Genomic DNA, 14,330 nt, shown 5'->3' with positions numbered 1-14,330 from the left:
CGTCTTGTCCGCCTGTGCGCTTTTCTCTCTCGGTATTTAGCAAGGGAACCGCAGCACAGACGTGCTATCCATTGGAAATCGGCCTGTTTTAAGAAAAATGGATTTTGTATAAATGGAAATCAACGACACCTCTTGTCCGTCTCGAGAAATTCTGAGTCAACGTGGACAAATCACCCGTGCTTATTTACAGAGTGGCGCACAGCTGATAGACTTTGAGGATCGGTACATCTCACAGTAACTCCGACAAATGTGACATTCCGACCAGCGGAATCTGTGAAGTTACTGTTAACCGATTTCTTCAATAATCGTCGCTTCCGAGATGGTTCTGATGACTATGATAGCCAGGGCCTCCGATGGACTTCCATTGGCAGCTACGATGCAAGAAGACGAACAGGTTGCTTATTTTTCCTTATTTTGATGCAATTACCCCTAATTAATCATTTAAAAAAAAAATAAGATTTATCAAAAAACAAAGCATATCAACAAAAGATATTATTTCAATTTCTTTAATAATAAAATAGAATTAGTATGCAAAAAAATATTCCATTGTAATCCACTGTCATTAACCAGCTATCAGCTTTTTACTCGTTCCCACGGTTGCTTACAATGACTGTCAAAAAAACATTCACCAAAATTTCCGTTTCTGCAAAAAAATTTTACATTCCTTGAATAAAGTGGACCATGAATCAAAACAACTAATACTTTTACAGAGCAAGGTCTAGCAAGAGTTTGATCCCACTAGCTTTTTAGGTTTTCCTTGTTCCGATTGGAATTGTGTGGCTAAAGGTTTTCTATCTTGAACAGAACTTAAACTCAATTAAGGCTGAACAACAGTACAATTCCATGTGTTCTTTCTAGCTGTTCGCAATACAGTCCAGGGATCATGGAATTTCCATCAGGAAGAAACTAATGATGTTCATAGTTGCAAAAAGTTCTGGAATATACAGTGTGTTCTGGCTGAAATTCTATACTGTCAAAAACTTTAACTTAAACTTCATCCAGGAACCCATTGTGTCAAAGTTACACTTAACCACATTCATAGAATATCCATCAAGAACAAACTAATGGATAACAGCTTCATAGTATCAAAAAACCGGTCTGGCCTTTATAGTGGGTCAATATCATGAAGATCTTTTAACTTAGACTTCATCCATGCATCCAATTTGTCAATGTTTGACTTATCCAGATTCATAGAATATCCAAAAAGAACAACTAGTGAATAACTGCTTAATAGTACGAAAAAATGGTCTGGTCTGTATAGTGCATCTGGCAGGAATTCAATACCATAAAGATTTTTAAATTACACTTCATCCATGCACCCGTTTTGTCAATATTTGACTTAGCCACTTTCATGGAATATCCATCAAGAATAAATAGTGAATAACTGCTTCATAGTAACAAAAAAATGGTCTGGCCTGTATAATGCGACTGGCAGGAATTCAAAACCATGAAGATTTTTAAATTACAGTTTATCTATGCACCTGTTTTGTCAACATTTGACTTATCCAGATTCATACAATAAGGTGCACATAGAGGGTCTGGTAGGAGTTAATCCCATGAAGATCTTCATCCGATGGGACGTACGTATAACAGCGTTTTGCTCCAACAGAACTCTCTTGCAAAGTTTGGAAACACCGTGACAATTTCCAACCGTTCAAGCGGCCGATAGACGGTCAATCAACAATATAGATTGCACAATAATTTGACGGTTGTCCCTTAACGTTCAATAATATTGTACAAACTTTTGTTTGTGCAATGAACTTGAATAGTTTGAAGGCGATATTGAAGTTTGTGCAATATTTTGTTACTACTTGTTGCACTTCACAAACTGACTGATATTGCGCAATAATGCCAACAGACGGTGCAATATTTCCAGGTTGTACAATATATTTTCAACTTTTCGTCAATCATGCAATGTATTGCACAAACTTTCAATATCGTCTACACACGATCAATTAAATTGCACAACCCAAAATATTGTGCAATAATATTGATCGTCTATGGGCCGCTTCACAGTAGGGTTTAGGGTTGTATATACATCCAAATCCCGGCTCATTTTCTTAGCCACAAAATAAACACACCAACTCCAATGAAAAAAGTATGTATTTTATTTAAAGAACAAGCAGATGTATGGTGTCTTTGATGATTTTCCTAATTTTTATTTTATCAAACCACCTTCCTATATCCTACAGTCAATATATCTATTGCTTTTGGAAATATTTGAAATTTTTTGTTTTATTTTCAGTCTGGCAGGACCACACTCGAATATCAGAACCAAGCTAAAATGTTGTTTAGGAAAATATCGGTGCACACCAGCCCACATCAGTGCACCTTAAAAACTGGCCCTTATCTTTTTCAGTAATTATTGTTAATATATCATTTGTATGAATGTATTATTAATTGGGCCATTTTTACAGTTATTTGATAGAACACGATGTAATTTATTTGGTTTTATGTGAGTCAAATTATTCAAAAAGATTGGCTTTTTCTTATCTTGAAGACATAGCGCAAGAATTTCATTCTCAGTATGGATCTAAAGTAAGCACTGTTACAAGACCTTACGGTTTCATCGAATTTGGTAAGTTTTTTCATTTATTTTGTTAATCGAATAGCACTCTTGACAAATATACATCATTTCCCAGATACTTATATACAGAAAGCGAAGAAAATTTTTACTGACTCGAGAGTAAGGAGAAATTTAACATCTCTTAATTCGGAACTTCAAGATGTCCAGCGTATCATGGTTCAAAACATTGATGATGTCCTTCAACGAGGGGTGGTTCTCTCTGGTGTGATTTTGTTTTTTTCAATATCAATTAAAAAATTAACAATTATTAACGTTTTTGTTTCTTTCCAGAACTGGATTCTAAAGCTCAAAGTTTGTCCATGATGTCTCAGAAATATAAAAAGGATGCAACATATTTAAATATGAAATCAGTTTATGCTAAAGCAGCGGCAGGATGCATAGTTGTATTCGTCTTTGTTCTTTATTTTTGGATATTGTAAAGAAAAAAATAGTTTCTGTTGTTTTCAATTGTATATGTATTATATATTGTAAAATAATATTTATGATTTTATCACTTGTTTTGTACTCTTTTATACACAACAAATATCATAATTATAACTGCAAAATGAGGAATAGGATACTGTAAGATTTTAAAATGATATGTGTAAATTATATTTTGTTAAACATTTTTCAAACATAAAATTACCCTGGCGGGGGGGGGGGGGGTGAATAGTCTAATATACTCGAATGTATGCCTGTAAATAATTACAAATATATATATTTAATTTCATATTCTTAAGTCACTTGAGAAATTATAATTAAAATATACATTATTTATTTTTGTTTGTGCTACTTATATAAAATATAAATTTAAAAATTTGTACAAGTATCTTTATTTTTTTGTGAGATTTCTCCTTGAGATCTGTGGGGATGATGAACCTATAAACTAACCACCCCTAATCATGAATGATTGTGATTAATTTATTTTTGCATGGTTCGTTCGTCTTGATGAAATTGATCACTGAAGATGCTGAAATATATCTAACAGACCATACAAAGGTTAGCCAGAGCAGGAAACTACAGGTTCATTACTTCCCAGATCTTAACACTATTTCACAAGTTTATGAAGAGTTTTAACTGAGATTGATCCATAGCAGAAAGATAACAGTTTTCCAACTTTTTTTTATAATGGTTACTAGATGAAATGGAGTACTAATTACTTAGTCTTTTTTATTTATTTTAGTGTAAATAAAATATTTTATATATTAAAAAAGGACAGAACAAACAACCTCATTTAATTAACAAAAAATCTTTTCAGGTGTATCTACAGACTCGGAACAACAGAAGCCTGTGTAGACAGATTCCTACTCCTGGGAGAGGAATAGCCTGAAGGGCCCACAAAGCTTTATGATCTGATAAAAAGTTTTAAACTTAAAGAAGAGCACTAGATATGCACAATTAGAATGATCAGAAATATTTATGATATACAGTGAAACTTCCCTATAATGGACACTTGGGAATGAAATATTGCCTGCTTTTGGGATAAGAGTGAATGTTTAGTATTACAAAATGGGCCACAATGGAGATTACAAGATATCTTCACTTTTGAAACATTGAGGATTTTTAGCCTTTTTTAGGACCAGGGTTTTTAAAATTTATCGAGCATACTTTTGCATAAGAGCAAAGTTATGAAATGTCTCCTTTGAACCTTTCCTCTCTAACAACCTCATTTTTTAAAAAGTTTTATCCACAAGTGCGCAAAAAAAAAGGACTTTCATTGCTATTAAAAAGGTTTTAGGCAAAACTAATCAATTTCTACTGTCCATGGCCAAGCCAGACATTTTATGAAAAAAATTGTAGGTCAATTCTGTATTTGAAAAATTAAACAAAAAGTTCCTTTTTATACTTAGAATTTCACTTACCTGGGTCTTTCTGATGGAAAACTTCGCAGACAGTTTTTTATTTTCACTCGTTAATTATAATCATTTTTCATTACGTGTCAAACACACTAAAGAAGTATTTAACATGTTTGCAAAATGGCATAGTCAAAATCAAGGAATATTGGGAATATATTGGAGGGGAAATTGCATTTCTTGGAAAATGTTCTTTTTCTGGAGGCTGCTGTCTGCTTTTGGAAGTTTTAGAGTCAGAATATCTTCGAAAAAGCTGTCCGCAACCATTGTTGGGAGTTTCTGCTTTATAGAAGATTTTGACACGAAGAAACTGCAGTTTCTTTAAGACACCAAGCATTCAGAATTTGTCCGTACAAGGGGGGTGTACATCCATTAAGGGAAATATCACTGTACATTGAAAAATTTAAAACAAATATATGTTAAACATTAACTTCATAAAAAATATATTATTTTCTTTAAGAGTGCAAGTCTTCTAAAAAATCTTGTTTTCTAAGGCGAAGTTCATATATGTATACATTATAAAGATCACTGCAAATATTTAAAACAAATTGCCTAAAGTATTCGAATATACAGATTTTTTTATGCGGCCAAAACAAATTAAAGAATTTTTTAAAGTTATCCATGGTTATAGTATAGAAGAAAGGGTATTAAAAAATCAAAGAAATCCATGGTGATGTTTCTATTTGTTGGATATAGACTATTGGCCCATCTTCAGCAGCCCAAATGGGCTAATTCAGCTGTTCAGAAAGGCCAGTAGTCTGAAACGACCAACAGACAAAAACATCACCACATATAACTTGGATTTTTAATACCCTTTCATCAATTAAAGAATTGTTTTAAATTGTCCTGCAAATGCCAGAAAAAATTATTGCATATTTTATATTTTTTACTCTCCTTATTTGGTTGTTGACTTTTTATATTACTTGGGTTTCTTTTCAGGAACTAGACAATCATCAAAGTTGTTTGATGGTTGTCTAGTTCCTGAAAAGCAACATTGCATATTTCTTGTAGGATAAAGTATATCATAAATATTCAATTGCTAACATTGGTTTTAATGGAGCAATAACAAGTAAAAGGTAAAAAAATGAATTACAATTATAAAAGTTTAATTACATAAAATATTAAGGCAACACTTTGGTGGCAACTAACAAATGTCCACCGTTTGAACTCATTGTAACATCAGGGTGTGTCCTATCGGTTAACACTTGGTAAGTCCTCAGCCAATTTTCATAAATATGCAGTGCTAAAACATCTTTTCGCTTTTTCAATTCGACATAAAGTTCCACCAGAGCCTCTCTGTAGATCGAATACACGACAATCTGACGGGAGGGCTTGACAAAGCGCAATAACTTCAGTAATATATTGAGCGGATATTCTTTACACACGATTATTAAACCGTCTAGATTTTTTTCTTTCACGAGGTCAACACACTTTGTAAAGTCTTCCATCCACCTCGGCTTCTTGACAGCCGGCTCGAGAGCATCTTCTTCCGTGATTTTCCTTTTTGTCGGTCCATGTTCACTAATTTCGTCTTCAGCCACCAGCGTAGAGTTTTCACCTTGGGGACATTCATTCTGAAAAGCTTTAGTGAAATCGGTAATTTTAACCGAAATAAATCTTTCCAGTTGTTCTTTTGTAAAATTAAGTCCAAGGATTGCTTGCTTTTGAGGATGATTACCTATTGAGAGATTTATGAGATTGCCTCCTGGGCCGAGACAGTTTAATATCGATGCGCCGACAATCGCCTGTGTTCCATTTTCGAATAAAATATAATTCCCATTACTCTGTATGTTCGCCAATGTTAATATCTGTCCTAAAGTGTCATAGCGAAGGCCTAACATCTTAAACTGATCTCTGTTATAAAATATATCACAGATCAATCTGAGAGTCGGTTTACGGACAATGATATACTCGTAATACTTTTTCTCTTTCTTTTTTAAGTACTTCTCCTGAGAGTACTCGGTTTTGTCTTTGAAGGTGGTACTGTTTTCAATTAGTTTTCCGACTATGTTACGTGCTGACAAACCGCTGTCTCTGAGACCTTCTATGTCCTCCGTACTAAGCAGTTGTGACTTGCCTGTGTCAGTGATGTTCCGGTTATCAGTGCCGCTTGTCACCTCCTTCATTACTGATTCAGGTATGCTCATTAGCTCATTCGTTTCTTCCAATTCGTACTCTCTCTTTCCCTTTATCGGCAACATCTTGAAAACTGACCAATACCGCTTACCGACTATAGCTTTAAGGTCTACCTTATCTTTTCCCAGTGTCAAACTCGTTTTCAAAGAGAGCTGATGAAGCTTAAAGAACCCTTGTCTCTGTATAATAACATAATCGCCTATTTTGATTTTATTTTCTTCCTTAAAATCACCATTGACATTCATCTCTAAAATTTATGTATAAAAAAAACTTGAAGAATTATTGCACAAATTTAAAAATACCGTCCTGTTCAAATACTTCTCATTTTCTAGAAGCAGACACAATATTAGATAAGTATTTTAGTAGTCAGCAAGCGAAACCTACTCGACTTTCAAAGACTACAGCAGAACCACGTGCAGTTTGCAACCTCTTGCTTCCTTCTAGTGGAGTAAATAGTCTTTAGTTATGTTTACACCACTTCACCTCAAGATTTCATCACATATTCAATTATAAAGCAAAGGGCTTTTTTCTCCCAAAATGGACAATCTAATGGAAGAGGAGAATCCAGAAATGAAATTAAGGATTCAATCCAGGTAAGTACTCAACTCTCCATCCAACTCGTGAAAACTTCGACGAAACACTATTCGTCCAAGTTTTCCACCATTATTCGATATGTGTTGTTTATCAATGTTTTAAAGCCACATTTATTAATTATGTTCTTATTTGTTGGTTGATTAAAAGTTCTGCGATTCATTTATACCTACAGTACTCAGGTGAATCTGATGGTTCATCAAAGCATATTATTTCTTGTCCTTGTAACATATGTTGCCTTTGAGATAGTTTCTCCTGCAGAGAAATCTGTCAGCCAATGAGTTTGGATTCATTTCCCTTCACAAAAAATGCCTACACTGTTGACCTGGTACTGAGTCCATCTTGGTCTGCGAGTCAGTGTTCACAGCAGAGATTTTTTGTTACTTATGCCATCCTCGTAGGTGCAGGTTTTTGCAACTAGGACAGGAAAACCACACTGATGGTTGGCAAGGCTATGGAGGTTGATTAACAGCCTGAAACTGGCCAGTGAGTTATAAAAAACAGGCGAGCACAATAGATCTACTCAAGTCGAGGTGTCAAAGTCCCTGTGGCCACCTCTTTTTGCCCAGTCTTCACCCCCTACTATACAGTCTGCAGTATCCCTTCAAGAAAAGCAAAAATGAACAAATGTATGGAGAAATGATCACACACTGAATTAATCTGTTTGGTGAAAAAGATGTTCCTCAATGTCTTAAGTAGGAAAACGAAAATCTATCTCCTTCAGTGGCAAGAATTAAGGAAAATAGTAGGGCTTTAAGGTGGCCATTTCTCATTCAATTATTGTAATTCAATTTTATCCTAAAATTCAGATAGAAAAGGAGTCGGCCTTTTTACAACATGCAGACTGCAACCCATATTGGTTTTTATGCATCTCCATTGTTGTCATAGCTCTTCATTAAACTTAAAACGTTTTAGAGTTGATGCTGGGTGTTGGTCTTTGAGTTTTCACTCTCGGGTTTGTTGAATTACTCAAATAGCGTGTATTCGGTAAGGAACTGTGAAGTTGAAACTGAGTAGTTCGACAAACTTGCAAGTGAAGACAGAACAGAAGTGACCCAATGCCAATGAAGCACTAAGGCTTTTTATCAGATTCCAAAGCTTTTTCAAGGACTTTCATGCCCTCAGGAGTAGGAATCTTAGCCTGCATACACCTTTGAAGAGGTTGAAACGTCAGAACATTTCCTTTTTGCCTGCAAAGTTACACCAGCTATGCTTACTCCTAAAAAAATAAGTGAAAAGGAATTACCTCAAAGGTAGTTCACTTTTCAGCATTTAGAAATAAAGAAGGGTTAATTCTACAATAGATCTTTTAGGTTGCAGTGCAGTGAAAGGGAAGCTTCAGTCTCTAGTGATCATGAAGAAGGAACAAAATATCCTCCTGTCTGTAACCGCAACGGTTTAGGCATTTACAAGGTGCACTCACTGTAAGGTAAAGTCCCGGATTCAAATCCAGTGGCCCTGTATTCAAACCCAAATACTTACAAATGAGCTTTTTCAAAAACACTGGCACCTCGAGGGTTCATATAACCTCATAGTTGAAATACGCTCATTAAAAAAAAAAAGAAAGAAAAAACTGACTCTTCCATCTGTAATATAATGATTTTTAAATCTTGCAAGTAGATTCTTGGATCGTTATTTAAGAAGAACTCTCATCTTGCCTTCTATTTTGGACAACTTCCTACAGAAGGAATTCAGGTCCTGTCAGCATTCTGTTAGGCCATAATCCCTCTTTTTACCCATTCTATGTTTAACGCCCTTTGCATTTCTCATCATTAATTGTACTAAGTTATTTGTTAATAATAGCTTGGAAAGAAAATTAAATTATTCCTTTTCAATAGATTGGGCGTATGCGAGGTATGTGCCAATTCAAATGCCAAATACACATGCCCCGCCTGTGAAGTGAAAACCTGTTCGCTGCCCTGTACAAAAATCCACAAAATTGAATTGGACTGTAGTGGAATAAGAAATAAAGTATTGTTTAAACCACTTAAAAAATTAGGTGATATGGATCTGCATAGTGGTAAGTTATTAAAGTTGTGTTATCCTGTTAGCTAGCATTGTAGAATCGTATTAATTCAACAGTAGTGTTTTAGGTAAAATCATTTTTTAATTTGGTTGTTATTGATCATCTTAGTCTGCCTATCCTCTCTGTGCCATTTTTGTGTGTCTGTCGAAAATGGGAACATGCCACAGTGGTGTATGAAGTTTTCTTTACTTCTCAATAGAAAGACACCCCAAACCCCGCCTGACGGCCCGTCGAATACGCAATCTCACAGAAGAAGTAAAGACTGGCCCTTCTGTTTTACACCTCCTCCACTGAAAACTCCACTCTAAGGCCCGTTTTGAACTTTCCAGCATGGTCTCGGGGTTGCCACTTTTTCAAGCTGGCAGCTGGAAAGGAAAAAGGAAAAGGTGACAAGAAATCCCTTATTTCTTGGGTAACACGAGGAAAAAAATTGCGTGCATTGGCTAAGTAGCTCTCCTCTCAACATCCAAAGACCGTCTTGCCCAAAGATCGACCCAGTAAAAAAAAAAAGTTAAAATCAGCTATAAAGTAATAAATTTTAATAAGCTTTCAATTAAATCAAGGAAATTCAAATTTTCCTTCCCATTTTATAGGTGTTGTGGTAGTTTGGCTTCGAATAACGTATTAAAACAAGATATGATAAAATCAGGAGAGGGGTGATCTATTTTTTCATGAGTACGTACAAAACCATATTTTTTGCCCAAAAATCACGAATAAGTCGAAAAATGTTTCAGAAATTGGGCAAAGTGGAAGGTGACTAATTGAAAATGTATTAAAATTTCCTATCAATTGCTATAGGGCACCGCTCCAGAACGATTTCCTGGCTTCACAGCTCAATTTGAAGTTTTCATAAAAAGTGCAAAACTTAACATGTTCCTGAATTTTTTAATTTACTGATGAATGGCTGAAGCTAGAAAACATGTAAAAAGACATCTTGTTCAGCGTTTTTTCTCACTTTTCTAAAAAGTGAGACCTAGAGCAAGTGTGTGACTTAAAAGGCTGAGAAAATACATAGATATAGTTTTGAATGAGAAAACTAATGCCAGGAGGGAAAAAAATACCATCCTTGGTTGAAATAATATAAATAAAAATGAGAAAATCAAGGAATAAAACTGTTGAATATGTTGGATTAAGGCGATTCTACTAAAATAAAATAAAATATAATGTTAATATTTTTTCCAGATTATTCATTATTAGAAGAAACCAACAGAAGTTTAGAAGTAATATCAAAAAGATATAAATCTTTCAGTTATATCTCTCATGGAGAAAAAGAAGTGAATAATACACATTAAAATTTAATTTCTGTTTAAAAACTTAATAATCATGTTTGTTGTTTGCATTTTTTAGCGTTGCAACAAACTTATCAATGAAGCTGCATCAAGAAACGTGAGGCTCCAGTTATTGCCGACCAAATTCACAAAACATAAGAAAAACTCGACTTACCTCAATTGGAAAAGCAATGAGCTGTTTTGGATGGTCCAGTGGGTTTTTCCGGAAGCAGACAATTTCACTGCTTTTGACAATAGGTACTTTACTATGTTAGCTTTTCTCCTGTTGTTCAGTATTTCATCAGTGTAAGGTTGTAATTAGTGAACTAAATTTGTAATTTATTCTCTTCGCGGTGCTTTTGAAGTTCTCTTCAGCATCATTTGAGAGAGGAAGCAGGTCAGAAAGCACTACTAAGAGAATAATTTTATCCACTTAAAGAAAAAACCAGACACATGTATAAAAATACATAGTACAATAAACAACAAAATGCGAGTGTTTTTTTAAATTAGTTTACTAATTAGGTAATTTATTATTAAAAATCAAAATTCTAGTTTAGAATTGAAATAATATTTTTGCGTTTTGGTTTTTAGGGTAAAAGATACGACAACTTTAATAGAAGCTGTTTCTAAATATATTGTTGAGGATAAAGCTTCAGAAGATGTTAGAGAAAAATTGTCCATTTACCACAAACTCGGCCAAGAAATAAAGATCCTTTTCAAAGCCGAAAAACTGCCAGGGGACAAGTTTTTCCTCATGAACCCTCAGAAATCAATTTCTGACAACTTGATGCACAAAATTGTAGTTGAATATCCAGTATTCCATGTAATACTTGGCGATAATGTTGGAAAATATGAGTTCGTTCATTTAGGTGAGTTAAGCGTTGATTTATTTATTTTTTAACAATTCAAACTATTTCTAAAGTGACATTGTTTTTCTGTTTTAGTTTCTAAAAAAAAGGAAAATAAAAATCTCTTGATGAATTCAGAAGAAGAAATGGAGGCTTAACTGTGAAGCTTTAATGATTGTGATGACAAAATCTATCTGGACTTGATTTTTTTTTTTTTTTTTTTTTTTTAAATCTGTGTTAACTATGTTATTATCTATTGTTTAAATTTTATTTAATTTTTGATGTTTTTTTTTAACTGATGGATTTTCAAAATGACAAATGCTTCATTAAATCAATCAAATAAATTTATTTACAGAAACATTTGTTCTTTTTTTTAGCATTTAACAGTCTTTTTTGGGTGGGACAACAGAAGAAATCCACGACAAGTAGTCTGGATTACCATCTTCTATCTGAAATATCAAAAAAAATTTCAATATGATTAAATAACAAAGGAAATAAATATAATACAGACTTTGGTTGAGATGACTTCGCACACTTCATAAGGGTGGTTTGCCCTGTGAAATTTTCTTGTTAAATAATTATTCTCACAACTAATAAAATAAATAAAAAACAATAATTACTTAATATAATTAGAAAGTTCAGGAATTCTGGATGTTCGACTTTTTATTATCTGAAATAAGTATATAAGTAGTTTAATATTTGTGCTTTTATATATATTTATAATAATAAGCTCACCAGCATCACTTCTTGATCTTCATTAATTTCGTTTTTCCATTCATATCTAAAGAAAATTGATTAACTTTTAAGTATATAAACGTATTACATATATTATTATTGACAATACTTACATTGAAGTGATTTTTGGGATGATATTGACACAAGCTGCAAGCTTTTCTTGAACAACCCCTCTGAAAATAAATAAATTTCATTAAATTTTTTTGTGAAGTTCAATAAATATTCCCATAACATGATGAATTAGTGTACATTTTTTAAAACTCAGAAGTGGTTGTAGACTTCGCGAGTAGTCGTCCATACATCTACTTCTGAGCTTATAACTATATAAAAAACCGTAAAACCACTTTATATTTAAAAAAAGTCCTGAAGATGGTCTATATCAGACCGAAATGCATCTGACAAAATAAATTGCGGAAAAGACAACTTATCCCTACCCATCATCTTAGCCATATAACAACCCAAATAAAAGGATAAGGTACTTCGTCTTGTTCTTTGTTTTTGTTGGCTGTTTTTCTTTCTTTTTATGGATTGTTTATTTTTCTTACTTTTAGGTTTTTTAAGGTATTTTAAAATTGTACATTAAAAGCCACAAGATGAAGAAAAATTGTACTTCTGATCATTTCTTTAAAACACCTTTTAAAAAAAGGCCTGGAAATAACTAAAATTATACAGATCAAATGTACAACAGGTTTAGAAACTTTACCAGGGTAGATTGAAAAGGACCATGTACTTGAAAATGACAGGATGAAGAAAAATACTTTTGATAATTTCTTTAAAACACCTTTAGAATTAAAAAATAAATGAACACAGATTTAAAACTTTTACCAGCATGTGTCCAAGGATTTTGAAGCCCTTTTGCTTGTTTAGAGGAAGTATACTATTTTTAGACAATCATTCTGATTTTAAGATATGCCCACTTTTATAAATCTTAATATTTATTACAGCAAATCATTTTTACTATATATTGCAAAACATATCTCTTTTTATGGCAGGCTACTGACAATAGTCGTATCAGTCCCTGCACTGTGAGGGCTGATGGGATTCTCAATATTCCACCTTTGGCCCTCTTGCGTACTCATTCACACAAACAAACAACTATACAATAATTATATAAATTATTTATATTTACAGTTGGGGAAACACCCCCGTTTCCCATAAAAATCGGGGCCCAACAATCCACTCTTGAACCCAAGGACTGTCTTCACTTCAGCTCGCTTCCTGTAAGGGGCTAAGCCACTGAGTAACCTTTCTCTACAAGCACAACACCTGCATGGGGTCTGACCCAAAAGCAGACGGGCTTTCCTAAAATGAGTGAGCTCAATCACTTCCCTTCTCAAATGTTTCAGATCGGTGGGCCATCACGCTATCGTGCACTTGTGACACAAGAGCTTCTTAGACAACCCAGCCCATTGACAGTGCTATTACTTTTTTTTTTTTTTGCTGCCTTATCTGCACATCCATTGCCCTCCAGCCAGAAAGTTCTAATGTTTTCTCTTGCTTTCGCAGAATAAATCCGAGTAGTGTGATTGGTTAAACTGTTTGTAAATACATCCATACTTGTTCTTGGACGATCCAGCCCATTTACAGTGCTACTACTTTTTTTTTCTTTTTTTTACTGAGTGCGTAGGATCACTGAGGGCAAATCCCCAGCTTTCGCTGCCTTATCTGCACATCCATTGCCCTCCAGCCAAAAAGTTCTAATATTTTCTCTTGCTTTCATAGAATAAATCCGCGTAGTTAGATTGTTTGTAAATACATCCACCCTTGTTACATGTTAATATTTCCCAACAGAAAGCAAGGGGACATTGAGAACATTGTTAGTAGGTTAACAACCATTACAATTTCAATCCTACTATATTAATTTTGTACTTTCCTACCCTCATATTTAAAAAGTAGACTAGGATCTACGATGATGAATTTTTTTATACATCTTAAGCAAGTATTGTTCCCATCACAAAACAAAAATGTAAAAACCTTTAATGTACTCAATAACTGAAACACAATACCTGGCCAATTTTTTAGCAACTTCTTCTGAAGGAGCGGTGACATAAGCCACAGAATGTAGGCCTGACATTTTTTGGCTTAGTGACAGCCCAAAATTAAGACAGAGCAGGAGTGAAAGCCCTAAAACATAATTGAAAAATGTAATGCTTTAATCTTTAGTCCTTAATACTTTTCTAATTAATTTTACCACTAAATCTAGAAGTATTCATGAATCTGTAACCAAGGTAGCTTTAAATATGAAATAACCTCGCTGTAACCTCCACTTTAAGTCGAGTCGACCTGCGGGTCAATTGACTGACATCT

The 14,330-nt window shown here is 33.9% G+C and overlaps 4 protein-coding genes across 4 annotated transcripts; 2 read left to right on the top strand and 2 right to left on the bottom strand.

The window, feature by feature from the left end:
• Positions 1 to 182: 182 nt before the first annotated feature.
• LOC106672298 (vesicle-trafficking protein SEC22b) lies at positions 183 to 3,334 on the top strand. The gene is made up of 5 exons (XM_014403614.2): positions 183 to 394; positions 2,246 to 2,358; positions 2,418 to 2,578; positions 2,643 to 2,789; positions 2,858 to 3,334. Exons 1-5 carry the CDS (start codon positions 320 to 322, stop codon positions 3,004 to 3,006), a joined length of 645 nt encoding a protein of 214 aa, XP_014259100.1. The 5' UTR covers positions 183 to 319; the 3' UTR covers positions 3,007 to 3,334.
• Positions 3,335 to 5,504: 2,170 nt separating this feature from the next.
• Positions 5,505 to 6,898, bottom strand: LOC106672306 (tRNA (adenine(58)-N(1))-methyltransferase non-catalytic subunit TRM6). The gene has a single exon (XM_014403626.2). It carries the CDS (start codon positions 6,798 to 6,800, stop codon positions 5,541 to 5,543), a length of 1,260 nt encoding a protein of 419 aa, XP_014259112.1. The 5' UTR covers positions 6,801 to 6,898; the 3' UTR covers positions 5,505 to 5,540.
• A 2-nt stretch (positions 6,899 to 6,900) lies between these two features.
• LOC106672307 (box C/D snoRNA protein 1) lies at positions 6,901 to 11,540 on the top strand. The gene is made up of 6 exons (XM_014403627.2): positions 6,901 to 7,148; positions 8,985 to 9,166; positions 10,355 to 10,446; positions 10,520 to 10,698; positions 11,032 to 11,309; positions 11,385 to 11,540. The coding sequence occupies exons 1-6, from the start codon at positions 7,093 to 7,095 to the stop codon at positions 11,444 to 11,446; spliced, it is 849 nt and encodes a 282-aa protein (XP_014259113.1). The 5' UTR covers positions 6,901 to 7,092; the 3' UTR covers positions 11,447 to 11,540.
• A 74-nt stretch (positions 11,541 to 11,614) lies between these two features.
• Positions 11,615 to 14,329, bottom strand: LOC106672309 (protein CutA homolog). Its single transcript, XM_024226182.1, has 7 exons — positions 14,215 to 14,329; positions 14,030 to 14,147; positions 12,137 to 12,196; positions 12,024 to 12,069; positions 11,909 to 11,958; positions 11,800 to 11,842; positions 11,615 to 11,737 (listed from the first exon to the last, which is right to left on the bottom strand). Exons 1-7 carry the CDS (start codon positions 14,234 to 14,236, stop codon positions 11,669 to 11,671), a joined length of 408 nt encoding a protein of 135 aa, XP_024081950.1. The 5' UTR covers positions 14,237 to 14,329; the 3' UTR covers positions 11,615 to 11,668.
• Between the last annotated feature and the right edge of the window lies 1 nt (position 14,330).

This window comes from Cimex lectularius, unplaced genomic scaffold (assembly GCF_000648675.2).
Source record: "Cimex lectularius strain Harlan isolate CLEC.00 unplaced genomic scaffold, Clec_2.1 scaffold64, whole genome shotgun sequence".
NCBI lineage: Eukaryota > Metazoa > Arthropoda > Insecta > Hemiptera > Cimicidae > Cimex > Cimex lectularius.
This window is presented reverse-complemented; position numbering and strand designations above follow the sequence as displayed.

Coding starts and splice junctions, on each gene's coding strand:
- LOC106672306 (XM_014403626.2), bottom strand. CDS start 6,800: ATGAATGTCAATGGTGATTTTAAGGAAGAAAATAAAATCAAAATAGGC.
- LOC106672298 (XM_014403614.2), top strand. CDS start 320: ATGGTTCTGATGACTATGATAGCCAGGGCCTCCGATGGACTTCCATTG. Junction 395..2,245: donor CGATGCAAGAAGACGAACAG/GTTGCTTATTTT, acceptor TTTTATTTTCAG/TCTGGCAGGACCACACTCGA. Junction 2,790..2,857: donor ACGAGGGGTGGTTCTCTCTG/GTGTGATTTTGT, acceptor GTTTCTTTCCAG/AACTGGATTCTAAAGCTCAA.
- LOC106672309 (XM_024226182.1), bottom strand. CDS start 14,236: ATGAATACTTCTAGATTTAGTG. Junction 11,959..12,023: donor AAGATCAAGAAGTGATGCTG/GTGAGCTTATTA, acceptor TACTTATTTCAG/ATAATAAAAAGTCGAACATC. Junction 11,738..11,799: donor GCGAAGTCATCTCAACCAAA/GTCTGTATTATA, acceptor TTGATATTTCAG/ATAGAAGATGGTAATCCAGA.
- LOC106672307 (XM_014403627.2), top strand. CDS start 7,093: ATGGACAATCTAATGGAAGAGGAGAATCCAGAAATGAAATTAAGGATT. Junction 7,149..8,984: donor AAATTAAGGATTCAATCCAG/GTAAGTACTCAA, acceptor CCTTTTCAATAG/ATTGGGCGTATGCGAGGTAT. Junction 11,310..11,384: donor ATATGAGTTCGTTCATTTAG/GTGAGTTAAGCG, acceptor TTTCTGTTTTAG/TTTCTAAAAAAAAGGAAAAT.